General features: G+C 34.9%; 1 protein-coding gene across 1 annotated transcript; it reads right to left on the reverse strand.

Moving 5' to 3' along the window:
- Positions 1-295: 295 nt before the first annotated feature.
- Positions 296-10,316, reverse strand: LOC123547920 (uncharacterized). Its single transcript, XM_045335170.2, has 3 exons — positions 10,250-10,316; positions 6,623-6,791; positions 296-467 (listed from the first exon to the last, which is right to left on the reverse strand). Exons 1-3 carry the CDS (start codon positions 10,308-10,310, stop codon positions 356-358), a joined length of 342 nt encoding a protein of 113 aa, XP_045191105.2. The 5' UTR covers positions 10,311-10,316; the 3' UTR covers positions 296-355.
- Positions 10,317-21,710: the final 11,394 nt, after the last annotated feature.

Genomic DNA, 21,710 nt, shown 5'->3' on the forward strand with positions numbered 1-21,710 from the left:
CCCACAGACGGTAAACTCGATAAGAAGACCCCTCTCCAGTTATCAAAAATATGAAAGTCTACTGTTATGGATCGGCTTGGATTGGTTGTTATATTAAAAGGATATCAATCAAATGAATTCAGATGGTTTCTAAACGATAAGCCAGACGAAAAAAACTCTTTCATTTGTTTAATCATCACAATTATTTTGTGTTGCTGTAGACAAAGGTAAAGCAATGAGAGACAACTACTAGTATTCTTTAAGAACGTACTTCTTATAAACTGGAAGGATCAAACATTTTATTTTCTGAAAAAAACATTAAGACATTATTACAGCTTCAATTCATGAAAATTCTTTGAAGTCCATGTGTAACATTCTACCACTCACGTCTGAAGTTTCTGTCATGATCAAAGGAGTATGTGAAACCGTGGGAAGGACCACCCGAGGTAGAGCGAAACGAGTAGGACCTTGAAGTACCATCGGGCGAACTGAAATGAGAGAATCTGAGTATATCTTTGGAATATAAAAAAAAATATGGTTATTTTTATTTGGGTTCATTCAAGACTTTTTATGAAGGTCAGTTGACCTAAACATTGTTCCGTGATGCTTTACTATGCTAACCTGTTTCCAATGAAGTAATTTGAAATTTCCATGCATGATTCCTTTAGTGCTAACATGTTTCCAATGAAGTAATTTGAAATTTCCATGCATGATTCCTTTAGTGCTAACATGTTTCTAATGAAGTAATTTGAAATTTCCATGCATGATTCCTTTAGTGCTAACATGTTTCTAATGAAGTAATTTGAAATTTCCATGCATGATTCCTTTAGTGCTAACATGTTTCCAATGAAGTAATTTGAAATTTCCATGCATGATTCCTTTAGTGCTAACATGTTTCCCATAAAGTAATTCAAAACTTCCCCATATGATTCTGTACAGTGCTAACCTGTTTCGTGTGAAGTAATGTTAAGGTACAATCACATAATACCTTACAGAGTTATCTGTTTCCAATAAAGTAACGTAAAAATGATTCCTAACTTTGTTTACCTGTTGAGAATGAAATAACGTACACCTTCACCAAGTGATTCCTAAGAGAGTTAACCTCATTCCATTGAAGTAACGTACGCCTTCACCAAGTGATTCCTAACAGAGTTAACCTCATTCCATTGAAGTAACGTACGCCTTCACCAAGTGATTCCTAACAGAGTTAACCTCATTCCATTGAAGTAAGTACACCTTCATCAAGTGATTCCTAACAGAGTTACCCTCATTCCAATGAAATAACGTACATCTTCACCAAGTGATTCCTAACAGAGTTAACCTCATTCCACTGAAGTAAGTACACCTTCACCAAGTTATTCCTAACAGAGTTAACCTCATTCCATTGAAGTAACGTACACCTTCACGAAGTGATTCCTAACAGAGTTAACCTCATTCCATTGAAGTAATGTACACCTTCACCAAGTAATTCCTAACAGTGTTAGTATTCAGTTGAAGTATCGTACATCTTCCCAATATTATCCCATAGAGTGCTAGCCTGTTAAGAATGAAGTGACGTAAATCTTCCCCGCATTATTCCGTACAGTGCAAGCCTGTTTGGAATGAAGTAACGTAAATCTTCCCCGCATTATCCTACACAGTGCTAGCCTGTTCAGAATAAAGTAACTTAAATCTTCCCCACATTATCCCACACAGTGCTAGCTTGTTTAGAATGAAGTAACGTAAAGCTTCCCCGCTTAATTTCTTACAGTGCTAAACTGTTACCAATGAAGTAACGTAAACCTTTCCCGCATTATTCCACACAGTGCTAGCCTGTTTAGATTGAATTAACGTAAATCTTCCAAATATTATCCCATACAGTGCTAGCCTGTTTAGAATGAAGTGACGTAAATCTTCCCCATATTATTCCATACAGTGCTAGCCTGTTTAGAATGAAGCATCCCCGCATGATTTCTTACACTGCTAAACAGTTACCAGTGAAGTAACGTAAATCTTCTCCGCAATTATCCCATACAGTGCAAGCCTGTTGACAATGAAGTAACGTAAATCTTCCCAGCGTTATCCCATACAGTGCTAGCCTGTTTAGAATGAAGTAACGTAAACCTTCCCCGCATTATCCCACACAGTGCAAGCCTTTTAGAATGAAGTAACGTAAACCTTCCCCGCATTATCCCACACAGTGCTAGCCTGTTGAGAATAAAGTAACATAAATCTTCCCCACATTATTACATACAGTGATAGCCTGTTTAGAATGAAGTAACATAAAGCTTCCCCGCATGATTCCTTACAGTGATAAACTGTTACCAATGAAGTAACGTAAATCTTCCCCGCATTTTCCCATACAGTGCAAGCCTGTTTAGAATGAAGTAACGTAAATCTTCATACAGTGCTAGCCTGTTTAGAATGAAGTAATATCAATCTTCCGGGCATTATCCCATACTGCGCTAGACTGTTTAGAATGAAGTAATGTAAATCTTCCCCACATTATCCCATGTTTAGAATGAAGTAACGAAAACTTTCCCCGCATTATCCCATACAGTGCTAGCCTGTTCAGAATACAGTAACACAAATCTTCCCTACATTATCCCATACAGCACTAGCATGTTTAGAATGAAGTAACATAAAGCTTCCTCGCATGATTCCTTAGAGTGTTAAACTGATACCAATGAAGTAACGTAAATCTTCCCCGCATTATCCCACACAGTGCTAGCCTATCTATAATGAAGTAACATAAATCTTCCCCACATTATTGCACACAGTGCTAGCCTGTTTAGAATGAAGTAACGCACATCTTTCCCAAATTATCCAACACAGTGCTAGGCAGTTTAGAATGAAATAACGTAAATCATCCTCACGATATACCATATAGTGCTAGCCTGTTTAGAATTAAGTAACGTAAACCTTCCTCATATTATGCCATATAGTGCTAGCCTGTTAAGAATGAAGTAACGTAAACATTCCCCGCAATATCCCGCACAGTGTTAGCCTGTTTAGAATGAAGTAACGTAAGTCATCCCAACATTATCCCATACAGTCCTAGCCTGTTTAGAACGAAGTAACGTAAACCTTCCCCACATTATCCCATACAGTGCTAGCCTGTTTAGAATGAATCAACATAAAGCTTCCCTGCGTGATTTCTTACAGTGCTAAACCTTTTCAAATGAAGTAACATTAAGCTTCCCCGCATGATTCCTTACAATGCTAAACTGTTACCAATGAAGTAACGTAAATCTTCCCCGCATTATTCCGTACAGTGCCAGACTGTTCAGAATGAAGTAACATAAATCTTCCCAACATTATCTCATAAAGTCCTAAACTCTTACCAATGAAGTAACATAAAGCTTCCCCGCATGATCCCTTACAGAGCTTAACTGTTACCAATGAAGTAACGTAAATCTTCCCCGCATGTATCCCATACAGTGCAAGCCTGTTTACGATGAAGTAACACACATCTTTCCCGCATTACCCCATACAGTGCTTGCCTGTTTAGAACGAAATAGCGTAAACCTACCCCGCATTATCCTACACAGTGCTAGCCTGTTAAGAATGAAGTAAAAAAAATCTTCCCCGCATTATCCAATGCTAGCCATTTAGAATAGTGTAAGCTACCCCGCATGATTCCTTACAGTGCTAAACTGTTACCAATGAAGTAACGTAAATCTTCCCTGCAGTATCCCATACAGTGCTAGCCTGTTTAGAATGAAGTAACGAAAATCTTCAATGCATTATCCCACACAGTGCAAGCCTGTTTAGAATGAAGTAACGTAAATCTTCCCCGCAGTATCCCATACAGTGCTAAACTCCTACCAATGCAGAGACGTAAAGCTTCCCGGCATAATTCCTTACAGTTCTAAACTGTTACCAATGAAGTAACGAAAACCTTCCCCGTATTACCACACACATTGCTAGCCTGTTTAGACTGAAGTAACGTAAATCTTCCCCATATCATCACATACAGTGCTATCCTGTTTAGAATGAAGTGACGTAAATCTTCCCCGCATTATCCCATACAGTGCAAGCCTGTTTAGAATCAAGTAACGTAAATCTTCCATGCATTATCCCACACAGTGCTAGCCTGTTTAGAATAAAGTAACATAAATTTTCCCCATATTATCCCACACAGTGCTAGCCTGTTTAGAATGAAGTAACGTTAAGCTTCCCCGCATGATTCCTTAGGTGCTAAACTGTTACCAGTGAAGTAAAGTAAATCTTTCCCTCATGATTCCATGTAGTGCAGGGCTGTTTAGAATGAAGTAACGTAAATCTTCCATGCATTATCCCACACAGTGCAAGCCTGTTTAGAATGAAGTAACATAAATCTTCCCCACATTATTCCATACTGTGCTAAACTCTTACCAATGAAGTATCGTAAAGCTTCCCCGCATGATTCCTTACAGTGCTAAAATGTTACCAATTAAGTAACGTAAATCTTCCCCGCATTATCCCATACAGTGCAAGCCTGTTTAGAATAAAGTAACGTAAATCTTCCCCGCATTATCCCATACAGTGCTAGCCTGTTTAGAATGAAGTGAGGTAAATCTTCCATGCATTATCAAACACAGTGCAAGCCTGTTTAGAATGAAGTAACATCAATCTTCCCCACATTATCCCATACAGTGATAAACTCTTACCAAGGAAGTAACGTAAACCTTGCCCGCATGATTCCTTACAGTGCTAAACTGTTACCAATGAAGTAACGTAAACCTTCCCCGCATTATTCCACACAGTGCTAACCTGTTTAGATTGAATTAACGTAAAACGTCCCCATATTATCCCATACAGAGGTAGCCTGTTTAGAATGAAGTGACGTAAATCTTCCCCGCAGTATTCCATAAAGTGCAAGCATGTTTAGAATGAAGTAACGTAAATCTTCCAAGCATTATCCCACATAGTCCTAACCTGTTCAGATTAAAGAAACATTAATCTTCCCCACATTATCCGATACAGTGCTAGCCTGTTTAGAATTAAGTAACGTAATGCTTCCCCGCATGATTCCTTACAGTGCTAAACTGTTACCAATGAAGTAACGTAAATCTTCCCCGCATTATCCCACACAGTGCTAGCCTGTTTAGAATGAAGTAACGTAAACCTTCCCTGCATTATCCCACACAGTGCTAGCCTGTTGAGAATAAAGTAACATAAATCTTACCCACATTATCCCATACTGTGCTAGCCTGTTTAGAATGAAGTAACGTAAACCTTCCCCGCATGATTCCTTACAGTGCTAAACTGTTACCAATGAAGTAACGTAACTCTTCCCCGCATTATCCCACACAGTGCTAGCCTGTTTAGAATGAAGTTACGCAAATCTTACCCACATTATCACACACAGTGCTAGCCTGTTTAGAATGAAATAACGTAAATCATCCCCACATTATCCCATATAGTGCTAGCATGTTTAGAATGAAGTAACGTAAATCATCCCAACATTATCCCATACAGTGCTAGCCTGTTTAGATCAAAGTAACGTAAACCTTTCCCACGTTATCCCATACAGTGCTAGCCTGTTTAGAACAAAGTAACGTAAACCTTTCCCACGTTATCCCATACAGTGCTAACCTGTTTGGAATGAAGTAACATAAAGCTTCCCTGCATGATTTCTTACAGTGCTAAACTGTTTTCAATGAAGTAACGTAAAGCTTCCCCGCATGATTCCTTATAGTGCTAAATTGTTACCAGTGAAGTAACGTAAAGCTTCCCCGCATGATTCCTTATAGTGCTAAACTGTTACCAATGAAGTAACGTAAAGCTTCCCCGCATGATACCTTACGGTGCTAAATTGTTACCAATGAAGTAACGTAAAGCTTCCCCGCATGATTCCTTACACTGTTAAACTGTTACCAATGAAGTAACGTAAAGCTTCCCCGCATGATACCTTACGGTGCTAAATTGTTACCAATGAAGTAACATAAAGCTTCCCCGCATGATTTCTTACACTGCTAAACTGTTACCAAAGAAGTAACGTAAAGCTTCCCCGCATGATACCTTACGGTGCTAAATTGTTACCAATGAAGTAACGTAAAGCTTCCCTGCATGATTTCTTACAGTGCTAAACTGTTACCAATGAAGTAACGTAAAGCTTCCCCGCATGATTCCTTATAGTGCTAAACTGTTACCAATGAAGTAACATAAAGCTTCCCCGCACGATTCAGATTAGGAGAAAAAAAAATAACCTTACACTTATTATTATGAAAAATTTGCGCCCCACCTGAGACCAGAGCTGATTGAGCTAACAGAGCTGGGTTTTGTAATTACAGACTCTGTTTTACAAGGATCAGATATATTTTGAAAGGGTCAAAAGTAGTTAATTTAACTGGTCAGCGAAAAACTGATTTCCATTCCTATGCAGACCGTGAGGATATACAATTACTTCTACTGAAACTTGAAGTCTGCCTATAAAATAGGAATCATAACTGCTCTTTATTTCTTTCGCTTCTATATTATATCTTAATATTTTGCATTTTCTCACGTTATATTTGTTTCGATAGCCTCCTAAAATTACATTTGAAGTGTATGATATGAGCACAATATATATATATATATTTCAGCAATCATGCAGTATAACAAAAATCCCTGATTTCATGTATAACAATCTTCTCTTTATTTTAATATTATTTGAAAATTTTGGTTAGGTTAGATGTACTTATAAACGTAGCCAGTGCCGCCGTTAGCAGTTCTAAATCTCGTTTCACCAGGACCAAATCTTCTTCCAGCACGAGCACTTTTCGATTCATCCATAAACATAGCTTTGTTCATTTCCTGGACCCGACCTGTGTTTGCCATGATCTGTTGCATGTAGTCCATACCTGGAACTAAATAAGAAAGCAAAATTAATTTTTTATTGTGGCCCTCTCTTCCGCCACGTTATATTTTCTTCATATTAACCATATCGATCCAAACCTCATTTTGCCTGAAAACAGTTCAATTATTTAAATTTAAATTCAAGACAAATTGATGGTTCCAAAGGTGTTTAACAGAAAAAAGGCCATTGCTTGGATTTTCTCTGGTTTCCGTTTGGAAAGTCACAAGGGCGTAGCTATAACAGAATATACTGGCAGGTCTAGTCAGCTAGCCTAAGGGCGTTCCTGGAGCATGCTGTCAAATGAAATATGTGTAGAATGCATGTAGGAACATTGTTCGGCATTTCTAGGACAAGGAAATAAATAATTCAGTTTAAACTCAAATGACACCGTCTACCAGTTTTGCATGAAACTTCTGTGCTTACCTGGGATTACAGTGGATCATCACAAATAAGGTTTTCAAATTAGTAAAACGTCATATACAGAACTTTGAAGAGAATGATTTCAATGTTGAATGATGAAATATCACTTGAATGTTATATATCACCAGTCACAGCAGCTGTCAGAGGCCAAACAGTTTAACATAGCAATAATCATGGTTTATGATTAGATGGAAAGAAACGCGCAGATGCACACTGCTTCATGGAGATGACTTTCGAAAGACTTCTAGACTAATATGATAATCTTAAATGCAGTGTTCAAATTTTCTCGTGACAGTGCACGCTTTAATTAGATATACTCTTTCACAGTTGGACAAGTACTGAACTACGCATACATGTTTCGCTCGAAACTCTCATAAGCTTAATCCTCCCAGCTAAGCCCAAAGTTAAACCAAAAAAAAATAATATATAATCATATACAAAATGTACGATGTACATATTATCATATATCTGCCTTGAAGTATTTTGTTATGATCCAATTCAATTACGTTTTTGTAATTTATGATTTAAGCAGTTACATGTTCTTTACATTATATCATAATTACTTGTATTAAAAAGTGTAATTGCAATGCCATTTTTACTTTAAGTACACCCTGCGAACTGAGCCAGGGTCACGGCATCACACATGCGCGTAAAACGATTTATTTTATTTTGTTTTGTTTTCAAGGCCGTTCGGTTAACGTATTTTGTAGAACTGTTCCATAACAATATATTAAGGAGGTAGATTACCTTCATATCTGTATGTGCGCATGTCCAACCGGAAGCTAACGTAACGATTTACGACGACGTTTACGACAAACTAAATGTGTTTGTAAATTCATTCTTCTGAAAACAAATCATGAACCTGTCTTCGATCTGATGCTTTATGGCTTAATAGTGCAGAAATAATGAATAAATTGCCGCAGAAACGCTTCAAAACAATGTTGCCTTAAAATGACGTCATTGACGTCATGACGTTACGTGTCAGTTACCGCGCAAAATTAATAGCTTTTATCTTGAAAGTACGTAATTCTGTGCATTTTCTTTAACTATTTTCAAATAACCATTATTTGCTGAAATATTTTTTATGAATCCATTGCTCTGAATAATAATCAATATTTTGCTTTTTTATGTAGTATTATTGAAATGATATGCGGAATGTAAGAAAATGGACGATGGTAACCAATGTTATTTGGAATACAGTTGGGTGAAAGGTTACTTGTTACGGCCATTTTCAAATAAAAAATCTAGCAGTTTGATTTGTAATACCTATTTTTCAGGTTCCGTTGATAATTTGTTACTTATATACTAAAATTAAGATCTAAAATTGTTCAAATTTCAGTAGAAAATTGTGGTTTCTTGAATTAAATTGATGTTACCATGGAAACGAAGCCCGTGACCTATGTATCTAAATGTAAAATTCAAAAGCGTTGACACTGGTCTATTTAAGAAAAACAGCTTCGGCTTTTTATTTTCATTTCAACAATATCCATGAGAATAATAGCAGCATGCTGAACGATTTTTTCATGAAAAATGCCAGACGAGGGGCACTGCTGTGAGTATTCTTAGCTGTGAAATTTGTTTGAATGAATACAAATAACACGAAAATATAACTTACGTTAGAAATAATATGTTTTAAAGCTACATTAACTAGAAAGATAATCTTATTCAATATTTTTTATAAGAAATTACGACAAAAAGCAAGATATAAGCTATTTTAAACATCTCTGTTGCCATGGTTACTTTAAACTTTGAGAAAAATAGGGTACCATGTAAAGTGCTTGGTATTTTGCTGATAATATTACCCAAATATTCCATGTTGGTCATTAACAGAATGGCGCTGAAGCCGTCGAAAACCCGTATTTTTATACATAGTTGTTTAAAAATGTAAGAAAATGCGTTACCATGGAAACACGAGCCCCGCGACATGTACATTTTAAGCTTATATTAGAAAGCTAACGTGCATACTAGTAAAAATATCAATTATGCAGACTTCTACGGATATCAATGAAACTAAAATACACTGAAAAGTGTTAAATATCCGTATTTTCCTTCTTCTTTCAATATGAAATACCTTTGGAGGGTCATGTTCTTCAAACCTGGATAAAAACTGAACTTGAAGGGACAGAGACAAACGAAATTGAGATTGTAGCAGTTAAAACTTCATATTACACGAAATACAAAAAAATGCTGCGACTAAACTAACTTGAATTTACCCTTGTAACAAGGTAACCTACCTCCTTAAGTCAGACTGTACAGCTTTGACAGGTTTCTAGATCATATGTAAGCTATGGTGCTTTGTTTAGGACATTTTGATATATCGCGTTGGTGTGCAAGCGGTCTATGTAGAAAACTTTGTTGTGTTGTCCTGGCGCGCATGCTAACTAGCCAATACGAAATTTTGAAAAGTTTATGTGTCGTTTTGGCGCACGCGCCAAAGCGACCAAACAAAATTTACCTCACGACATAACAAAACAGAAGGCGACAGAATATTTCATTTCGTGCTAGCGCACGCCATCAACAAAAGATTCGTGTCGTCGCACTGGTGCGCAGGCATAAAAGAAAATCAGTCACGTTGGCGCGCGCGCCAGGACGACACGACGAAATGTGCTACATAGAACATAGTAGAACACGTCAACGCGACAAAATGTAACATTTTATTACGTCATTGCGCAACGTGACATAAAGAAATGTCCTAAACTAGCCTCCACAGTAAGCACGAATGTATCAAATAAACCCGATTCGATGAAGTCTAATAGAAGTCCAGCACCAGTAACGACACTAGTAACTACTAACTGAAATTTCATTATGAAATAACATTGAACGGTCTGCTCAGAAATGATAACATCGCCGAGACAAAGTATGTGCGACACTTTGCGGCCGCCACACATCAATAAAGACCGCTGTTGTGGTTAAACAGCATAACAAGGAAACCTTTTACTAGGATAGAGTAACATGAACTAATTGAATTGAACGCGAAGTTCTAAGTTTTAGCAGGCAATAGTTTCTAAACAGAATTTCCTTTTGTCATGTTTTAAAGCATAAACTCACGTTGTCCTGAACTGCCAACCATAATTACTGCAAATACAACCAAAGACACCAGTTTTGCCATGCTTAAGGTGAGCTCTGCAACGTCAAAATATACAGAAATGTAACCATTGAAATAACGAAATTAATTATAACATACAGCAGGAGACCTATATGAACTACCATTATTCTATTCAGAGCGTATTATTTGTGAGAAACTGTATTTTTTTAAAAAACGTTTCTAAAACTACAACAATTAAAGGATAAAATATATTTGATAGTACATTCTAAATCACTTACCTTCGTGTTGTTATTATTAAATGTAATATACCTCAGTTTAAATATATATCCTAGTCAAGATGCTTGTTGTTCAATGGAATTGACGAATGGTAATACAACATGTGTTAAATGAAACGTCATCAAACATTTTACCTTCAAGCAACAGCGTGTTTGATGTTTGCATTCATTTTGATAAAGCAACAACAATAAACTGTGAAACTTGATGTCTGACAATAAAATGCCAACGCTACTGCATAAATCAAACAAGTTTAAGGAGATCTGCAGATAATAAATTTTGATAAATCGTAACGTGTGGACTATAATATTTGAAAAATTCGTAAGTGTACATCTGTTAGATCTGTTAGATATTTTACGTGTCTGTTCTATACCCTTAGGACACAGTGCACATTTTTATGCAATCTCGCCAGGCATATGTATGTTTTTGACAATACAGAAAATGACATCACTCGACCTTCTTCTATTTCCGGAAGTAAAGAAAATAAAATTACTCACTCTTTGTCGTGAGTAAATCAATTATTCACTAATTTCATGTTCCTAACTACAAAAACAACAAACAAAATATAGGATACAGGTCTTAGTATTTGACAGCATTCCAATGTACAAAAAAATACGAATTTCTTTGTCTTGCAGATGGTACGATGTTGTGCGATGTGGTGATGATCGACCAGTAGAAGTGGGGTAAATGTGTTTATCTTTATCTTTGTACACCACTCAGCCGGAAAACATACTATCAACATTTAAGGCAAACATATAATCAGATGTACATGAAAATCTAAACTGTAAAAATGTGTTTTCTATTAGGTCCCGAATGAACCAAATGTAATAACTTGAACTCATCTAATCTGGAATAGTTAAACAGCATATAAGATGGCCATTCTGGTCTCTCTCAGCTTCGTTGAACAACCACAAAATAAGAAAAAATGTGCAGTGTGTAAAACATAACATTCTTTCAAGGTAAAATCAATATAAAATGAAAACTAGCTCAAAAGAGGATAACAGCAATTTACATTTGATAACGAAAGAATAACATTGCATGGGGAAAAACAGCATAAAATATATTGATATAGAATTAAATGCGTACTTGTGAATGTCACGATACCGAGTCTGGCATGAAGAATTCAAATGTTCTCATATAATGTTAAATGTATATCTGCCTTTAAAGTTCTAGTAATACATGAATACTCAACAGTAATTATCAAGGAACTGTTCATGTCTAAAGACCCTTGAAATATAAGGTACATAACTGTGAACCTTATTTTCTATCAGAACATAAAGGAGACGTAATGTCTGACCTGAGGAATCTCTCTAGAACTAAATGATTACTCTTGTTTAAATCACAATCAAAAAGTCAAATCTGCCTTCAATATTCGAATACTGCTACAAGCCATCAGCAATAACTATTAAGAAACTTTAAATGTCTGTAAGGGTGGATGGGAGGGAATAAACAAATAATCAAAATACTTGTTATGCTGTCAAATATTCAACCTCGAGTGAAGAACACTTATATAGTGCACTGAAAACATGAGAAAATCGTGAATTGCAAGCAGAAAACGCGGTAAAATAACAACCGGGGACTGGAGACAAAAATAGTTAGCAGACGATGAAAAACGTGAATAATCTAATTTAAGTAAAGTGAGTTCTCACTCATTGTCGTGAGTAAATCAATTATTCACTAATTTCATGTTCCTAACTACAAAAACAACAAACGAAATATAGGATACAGGTCTTAGTATTTGACAGCATTCCAATCGAGCTAAACAAAGAAAGTAATTGTAGTGTAAGAAATTCAAAAGATTCTTTTAGAAATATCCAAAGTTTTCAGAACGTTAGCCAAAGTTAACGCAGCACAGCCTCATATTAATGTCACATAGACTAATCATTCATAAGACAGTCAACGCAATAATGCACAACTAAAATTAACAGCCCATGCTTTCCCAGCACAGCCAAAGCAAAATATCACTTTACAGCAAACGCTTTCACAGCACGACCAAATAGGGTCACTTTTTCGATACAGCGTACGCTTTAACAGCACTACCAAAGTAAAACGTTCATTTTTGCCAAACACCCACCGCTTTCACAGCACAGCTGAAGTAAAATAGACACATAGCTTGATACTAAAAAAGTATACTTACCTTGCAGTTCTCACCAAGTTTTATATGAATTACATATCCATCTTACTCTCTATATTAAGCTACAACTTGCACACCATCTGAAAATATTAATTCACATATTAAACATTTCATTTGGAAAGAACTCGGCAAAAATAAATTACAGACAACATTTCGAAGTTTAGCAAAAATGAAACGGCTAATGGTTTCGCATCACGGACTCGAAATATAAAAATACAACAACATCCTGTCTTGTTATCAGGGCAGTTCTATCCAAATGCTGGAAGTTTTACTAAAACGATATACGTTAAACTATTCACAACATTTAAAAGTAACACTTATAAACACTTGTTTGGCTAGTCAGCTCTTTTGCGTTATAACCAGTCAAAACAGTAAAACCTTTTACAGTACAGTTAAAGCAAAACGGACATAACTTCCTTAGCAAATTGAGCTTGAACAGGTAACACTTAGCCGTACAAGCACAATGTAAAAAATCAGTGCTTTCGCGTATCCTTTTAAATTAAGTTTTGAAGCGACTCCTTATATTACAAATGTATACTTATCTATTCATCGTTGTTCTTAGCTCAACAAATAAAATAAATATCCACCAAACAAGCTAACACTGATCACTACATCTGAAAAGAACATAATAAGATTAACGATTGATCTAGAAAAAAAAATATATATCACAGCACAATTAAAGTAATTGAATATGTCAAAAATGAAAAGACAAAATCACTGTCGTTTTTAAAACAACTTCGTTTATCAAAATATAATAATCATTCATTAATGCAGTACCCAATACTGTAGCTAATAACTTCACAGCACAGAAATAAAACGGCCAACAAATTGATACACGACAAAAATAAAACAGCCAACACTTCCATAGCACAGCCGACGTAAATTACAATACCTAACGTTTTCACAACAACAATAATAAGGAAGTCAACGCAATTATGCACGACTAGAACAAAGCATCCCACACTTTCAAAATACAGTTAAAGTAAAAGTGTCATGGCTAATGTTTTCACAACACTGACTATAAGGCAGTCAACGTAATAATGCACGGTTAAAATAAACAGCCAACGCTTTCTCAGCACGACCAAAGTAAAAGGTTCCTTTTTCAGCAAGAAACGCAAATGCTTTCCCAGCACGACCAAAGTAAAACGGTCACTATTTCCGCAATATAGCCAAATACTTATCTTCCGTCGCAGTTCTCACATATTCTTAATTAAAACATCTGAACAGGATATCAATCAAACAATCTCTTCGTTAAGCTAATAACTACAGTTTGAAAACTTCTGAAATATATGTCAGCCAAACAATGTTGCGGTTATCACATCTAAAATAATTAATGGATTAATTATATTTTGGTGTAAAAACCAAGGTAAAACGGACAGTAGCCTCATATTTGAAAAATTACAAGAACAAACACCATCACAGCACGGTCGTATTTTAAAAACAACTGAATATATCAAAACGTAATAATCCGTCATTGAAAAGAACATTATATATTAGATATTTCATATTTTCATAGCAGTTTTTCGTGCATTGTAGTTTTTTGTTAGCCTAACAACTTCTAAAATAAATATCATCCACCAATTAACGTTTTCCTAATCACGACATCTGGAAACATTCAAGATTGATCTGCATGTAAAACTCCCACAGTATAACAAAAATAAAACGGTCAGTGGTCTCAAAGTATGGCAAAAATGTAAAAACAAATGCATCATAGCACGGTCGTTCTTTAAAACAGCTCAATATAAAACATTATCTTTCACAGATGTATCTATTTTTGTAGCTGAATTTTTTCACACAACTGTAATAAGACAGTCAACACAATAATATATGACTTAATGGCAGGAAACGTTCTAATGCACGAACTATAGCTCACATTTTCGAAGTACGGCCAAAGTAAAAGCAACATAACTAACTCAGTAATAAATTGTCTCATAAATTCATAACAGTACTCTGAAATAACTAGTGGTACAAACTTATAGGCATAGATTCTTGCAAGATACTCTCATAAATAACCAAATATATTGTGCAGAAAGTATTAAACAGCTGCAACGCTTTTGAAATAATGCAGACATTTTACATTATTCTTGCATGTTTTCCAATATCTAACTTTTATTTTCACCCACTTCATCATTTTTCAGTGCCATATGCCAAAGATGGCAAAAATGAACAGATTGAACATTTTTACCTACACTATGGGCGAGTAGCCTTAAAGGGGGATGTTGCTAGCGGTTGGTGGTCATAGCATGTGGCTTATTATCAGGTTATTATGAATCATCGGTTCATATGTTTTATTACCCAGTGACTACTGGAAGCAAACATGATCACCCATTTCCAGCTTGACCATCTGGTCTGCTGTGATTATCTATCAGTCAGAAATATGTATTATACATGTATACTATATATTGGCAATGAAAAACAAAAGTACATTGATATACTAACTGGTCAAAGTAGCCGGTATGTACCCAGCCAGAACGCATGTGATCAAGGACCACACTGTTCAGTAATATGCCAGATATTTATTTTATGCATTTTAAGAACAATTTCTACAGAGACGAATAGTTAGGTTTTTATCAGAAATAGTTGTTCTCATTATTGTTTATTTGATTGTTTATTCATTTTTTTTTTCAATTACCCTGTTTGGAAAATATAATTCAAAATTGACCGGCAGGGTTGTCATTAATAATCAGCTACAAGAATAAAATGTGAAATTTTCTCTTTTGAGATGCATAATGACACCATTTGGTGAGAAAGAATATGTGATTGTTACATTAGTCTCTACATTTTCAAGTATAGTTCAGTACATATTAATTATATAGTATAACTGTAATTTACCAGACTCTGAGTGTGGAATGTGGCTCTCAGTTTAAATAATTACATCTAGATACATCATTACTAGTAAACCAGGCCAAATAAAAGGTACCAAATACACTTACAACATTTCCATAAGTCTTTCTTATCTACATTTGCAATCTTAGACAAATAATAGCACATTTTGTATATTTGAAATTTGATTGTTGAATGAAAGTATTTTTTATAATACCGGGCCACTTTTCTTTTCAAGTTTCATACCAACACATTACATGGTTTCCACTTTGAGTGTACAATGCATTGAAATCATTCTATGTATTATATTGTGAGGATTTTATACTGCAAATTTATTCTAAAATAAGATTCATAAGAACTAAATTATAAAGATACAAAACGTGCCGTCATAATATTATAAAAGGGAATATCAAGTAATGTTGAAGTATTATATTTTCTGGTCCTTCGGGATCATTGATTTCAACTCATTTAGATTTGAAGATTGAATACTGCTTAAGCCGGTGCTAGGGGACGTGGGCAGTGTTGCATTTTCCATTACTGCCCATGAACAGACTCAATCAAACCGAGTCTGCAATTTTCACTATTTGCCTTGTTCTCTGTGCTTCCGAGGGATCTACTTTCCAGATTTTATTAACATGGACACGGAATCAAATGTCTACCAATCGGCGTGATTCCAGTTCAAAGACTGAACTGCCCCGTCTCATCCTCAAAAGTGTATGTCAACTTACGATCTAGTACGAAATTTAATTCAACTTAAAAAGTCGTATATACGGAACATTTTCAGACAGTGCACATACCATTTACGATTTGATATTGACCAGCGTATACATATAGTAATCTCATAATTAATTAATATAATTAATCATTGATTACATCATGCTATTTTTACGAAATGCATCCATAATAAATTGAACTATAACTAACTTGGTGCGTGCATTTTGTTTCAGTAATTATATACGTTTGACGAATTAACTGTGACTACACGACCTCAAAGAATTGATAGCGAGACTGGCATTGCAAAAAAATTAATACTACAGCAGAAAAAAAGCATCGTTTTCACAATCTCTTTTTTATCTTGAAAAAAGAAAATACTGATAACACCTAGCCAAATCATAAAACACGTGATGGTAATTAATATGCAAGATAAATATATCTGGCTGACCACTAACTGAGTATCCAATTTGCAGATGACTATTAATTATTGACATGCTGAAGTGCTAATATGTTTCCCTGGGAAAGGAACATCCCCCTTTAAAAACCGAATTTCTCTAAAACATATACTTATCTTTTCATTGCAATTTTATTCTGTGGTCTACAATTAAGCAAACCAAATCTTGTGTGCTAAACAACATCACACGATTCAAAATCAACATAACTGACGTTTTGGTGACTTCATGTTACAACTAAAATATAAAAACAAATACTAAATTTTCATCATAATTCTAACAAATTCTGAATGCTGAATTGCACATCAATAAACGATCTCTACGTTAAGCTGATCATCTCTAATATTTTTTCTCAAAATTCCGTAACAAGAGGGTACTCTGAAGTGACTAGTGGCATAAGATTTTTGCAAGATTCTCTTAAAGACCCACCACGACCTAGTGACCTACTTTTTGTCACCAACAAAATCTTCATGAAAATCATTCTTAAAATACAGCTACACTACAAGATTTTTAGCATCATCTGAAAAAAGAATAATTAACATATCTAATATTAAATCGAATTGTAAACGCTTTAAATACGACCGAGCTGTAACTACTGAATCATTTACGCCAGATAAATTAAAGTACGAATACGTATGCTTCGCTTCACTTCTACTTACTGATACAATATGCACACCTTTTATTTACTAGTTCACAAAACTCGTCCCAGAAGCATATACATGTGATATTTACTTTCCTTCAATAGCAGGTTTTTTTCATCATGAATTTATATAAAATAACATTGACAATAAAATAACACATTAAGCAAGAAAACATCTGTAAAGTCACAGAGAAAAAACAACAACAACAAATAAACGCATCAATATGTGTTATACAAACCTTGTGCACATGTACCATAAAACTAACTGAAAACATACAAAACAGATAACAGATTTTAATCTGCACGTTTTCTTTATTTGAACATTCTGACCAGACGGAGTAATTTGTTGCACCATTTGCACGAAAACTTCGTGACCCGACACTACCAAAACCTTCTCTGCGGTTACAAAAACCGAATCACAAAGGATTATGAAGTTCGTCACTTACAATTTTGCTATATAGGTGACATATCCGCCGCTTAAAATATTCAAAATGTTTACAGATAAACTGTTTCAAATTTCTACAGCCAACATTACCACTAATACAAGTACACAGTAGGCCGAAATTAAAACAAGATATTTTGTAAATCCGTATTAGCATGTATCCCTTAGCGTTGATGAACCTTACATGTCAATAATCTTTGTAAAAGATATCCTAGCCAAAATCAAAACTTTAAGCAATATGAAATGTCTCAATCTGTGGAAACAGTATGTTGATAAATTCTAAGACATTCCCGTTACACGTGTCAAAATTTCAAACTAAAAATATTCATTTTGACAAAACACTATAGAACATAGAAAAAAAGAAATAAATCTTTACCTTTCCGAAATTGCTACCTTTTTAGCTGAGTATTACGTTGAGTGTTCATTTCCAGATGCAAATGATGTCATAAAACTGAATATTCGTCTCAGAAGGGTTTGTCAAGTTTTCTTACGAGAATAAACAAATAATCAAAATACTTGTTATGCTGTCAAATATTCAACCTCGAGTGAAGGATATCAATTAACAATCACTTATATAGTGCACTGAAAACATGAGAAAATTGTGAATTGCAAGCATAAAACGCGGTAAAAAACTACCAGGAACTGGAGACAAAAATAGTTAGCAGACGATGAAAAACGTGAAAAATTTAATGTATAGACATGCTAAACTTAAAAACGAAAGTCGCCTTTGCATTAGTCGATAATCAGGGGTCACGCGCAGGGGTCATCCCGTCAAAATGTATGCGCGTGGACTTCTTTTTTTTTCCTAATGGGAAGTAAATTTTCAGCATTTTCTAACAATTTGAAAATACCTTGGCTTTAGCACGACATGTCAGCTTTTCATCTACGGAATAAACACAAAACCCACAGGGGTTCGTAACGGAGCAAGGGTACACAGAAATTTTTGGTCCTTTTTGATGTTGCCTGAAAGTGTCAGTATATGCCTCGGATGTAAGATATTTCCGTATTTGAGAGCTACAGACCTAGACATTTAAAAAAAATTTCAAAATAAAAGTTGATTCTACGGAAGCGTGAAAGGGCCATCAGGCGCTAATACGTTTTATTACGTTACTGGTGCAGAAAGGATATTTGCGTGTATCGGTTACTATTTCGAGCTAATTAACTTTTAAACCTGCTCTTGATGCGAAATGTTTACTGTAGTCAAAGCACATCCATTACAATAATAACCCTTTTTTCGAAAAGGCTGTACTGCCTTTTATTTTTATATGGATACCTTGAAATATTGAGCAAGAACTGTGTTAAAATTGATACTTTTAAAGTTACAAAGCTGTAAAACAGTAAAAACGGTTGTTGAAGAGCAAACTTTCTACGGATAATGCACGTGTCTCATTTGACAACATGCGGTCATCCAATCGTTTTAACCTCGGATAAGCTCTTTATTTCGTTGCATATTCACTTTTTAAATGCCCCAAAATACCTAAAAATAGAGAACTCCTTTAAAAATATAATCTTTTATAGAAAAATGAAACGCATGGGACAAATTGTTTTAACTTCGAGGCAAATTGTAGATAATTTTGATTCTACTTGGAAATGATTACGCTGTTATGTTGTATAGACCCTGAAAAATACAGTCATGTTAAATTTTACACAAAAATCTGGGTGAAAGACAGAAAACAACTTTTTGTAGAGGTCATCTTTCTGTAAAATAGATAGCTATTATGCGCTTCTAAATATGCTACTAAAGCCTTGTGCTTAGAAATGTGATTAGGTCAAACATACGGAATACAATTGTTTTCTCGTGTACAACTGCAACATTTTAAACAAAAGTTCAATTTTGTTAAAAATTTTGTTCAATATATTATGCATACACATGAAGAAACAGTTCATGCCAGTGCCGCATCTGGAAAAGCTCTGGACATTTTTTCCTCGGGTGTTAACATAAATCTGATGTCACTAGGCCTCGTGTGTGACACATTAGACAGTAGCAATGTTTATTACCACGTTGCTTTGCTTCGTAAAAACGAATGTAAATGCAAATCTATTTTTGATAAATGCAACTGTTTCGAAACAAGCATGTCTATATGCCAAGAATCTGTACAAGATATGCAAATCTATCAACCTGGTATATATCTGCATACATTCTGTAAGCAAATCATCTTGTATTTTACAAATAAATACGAACAAGATATTAAAATGCGTACTGCCCTTGGTGGAATCACTAATATTCATGACCTGATAAATAACAAGTCATTCACTAAAGATGAATTTATTTACATTTAATAAATATCCATAGGGATTGTTTTCAATAGTTTTTATTATCTCTCTTTAGGACAACGTCTCGGCCCAGGGTCTTTATCAAGTCGCGTGCACAATCGACGTACGTCGCATTTTGAAAATTTCGTCAAAATTTTGTTTTCATAATGCATATATACTATCGACTTTTCTGACTCGACACTTGGCCTTTTTTTTTGTTTTATCTCGGCCAAATTTTGACTGAAAATTGGAAACAATGCTTATTGATTTGTTTATCAATGTTTATGACAACAAAATATAACCGGTAAAACTGTTTGAGTCTTAACGATTACAATGATGTAATTCTTACATTAAAAGTATCCCAAATGGGAGCAGTACACTTTGAACGTACCGAATTAATGAAATTCAAATTATTAGTTACAGATTTTTCAAATTCGTTTAGTTCAAATGGAATACTTGTCAGTTTTTTCAACACCAGCGTGCAAACTTCGTATTAGTTGTATGGCGTCACAAGTGACACTGCATTAATGGATGGCCTGGCGTCAAAATGTTCATTAATGTCGATATTTTCAAATTTACTCACCCCCCCCCCCAAAAAAAAAAAAAATAAATAAATAAATAAAATAAAGAGAATTGGTTTTGTAAAGAAAAGGATGCACTCGTTTTTTTTCGCGGATAGATAATGGCTGCTAATGTCGCTCAACATTTCCACGGCCGAACTTGTGCATACATCTTGATACGAATCTGATCCTCTTCCAATGAACACATGCAAAATAATATCCGACGTCTGTTTACACAATCTAATTTAGAAATTCTTGAACAAGTAGTCCGTCAGTTGTATTGGCCGTATAAACCTCTATTGACTGAATAAACCCTAAGTTAACATGGCAGACTGATATTACCTGATAAATGCTTAGTGGTAGGATAAAATAGCATAATTATTCTATCCGGTTGGCCGCAAATTTGTTAAATCTCACAGATTGCACTACGAGTGACCAAGAACAAGTTGCACTAATTTTGTGAGTTACCTTACTGCTACTGCCAATGACAATTTGTTATCGTTGTTGTTTTATTCAACTTAACTAATTGCCTACTTTTTCATTAAAATATGTCAACATTTTACAGAAGTTACAAAAAACAAAACAAAACAAAGAAAGAAGGTGTAGAGCCGGAAATGTTGTTGAGAATATTTTTTTTGTCATTAAGGTAATAGGCCCCTAAAAGTAATGTTTAAAAATGGCATTTGCTGGGTATATTCTTACAGTTGACCGTGCTTCGCACTTAATTGCAAATTTTTAAAAACTTTCACCGTGCCTTTTTTTTTTAATGATTTTTGTGTATATTATGGTATTTCCTCAAGCTCAAGTAAAGACAAATTTCAAAGTGGTGGCCTTTATCCAAAACGTTTGCAGAGAATTCATTATACCATTATTTTTTATTAAAGAAACATCTTACTATTGGTAAACAATTATAAAACTTAAAATAAAAATGTCAATATCATTTTTTCTATGATGCCTCAAGTAAACGGAATTAATGAGACCAAAGAGCTATAAAAGGAACAGATCGGCAACTTGAAAGGCATATAGAGCAAATCTCGCCAACATCCCGTGACAACTGAATGAGATCTCGTTGTAAGCGTCTGTTGATCATGATTGATCAAGTCAGCAAACGCTTTGAAATAAGGTTACTTTCGGATCATTTGTTTATCATGATAATGGTGCATTTTTAATGT

This window comes from Mercenaria mercenaria, chromosome 9, assembly GCF_021730395.1.
Source record: "Mercenaria mercenaria strain notata chromosome 9, MADL_Memer_1, whole genome shotgun sequence".
NCBI classification, from domain to species: domain Eukaryota; kingdom Metazoa; phylum Mollusca; class Bivalvia; order Venerida; family Veneridae; genus Mercenaria; species Mercenaria mercenaria.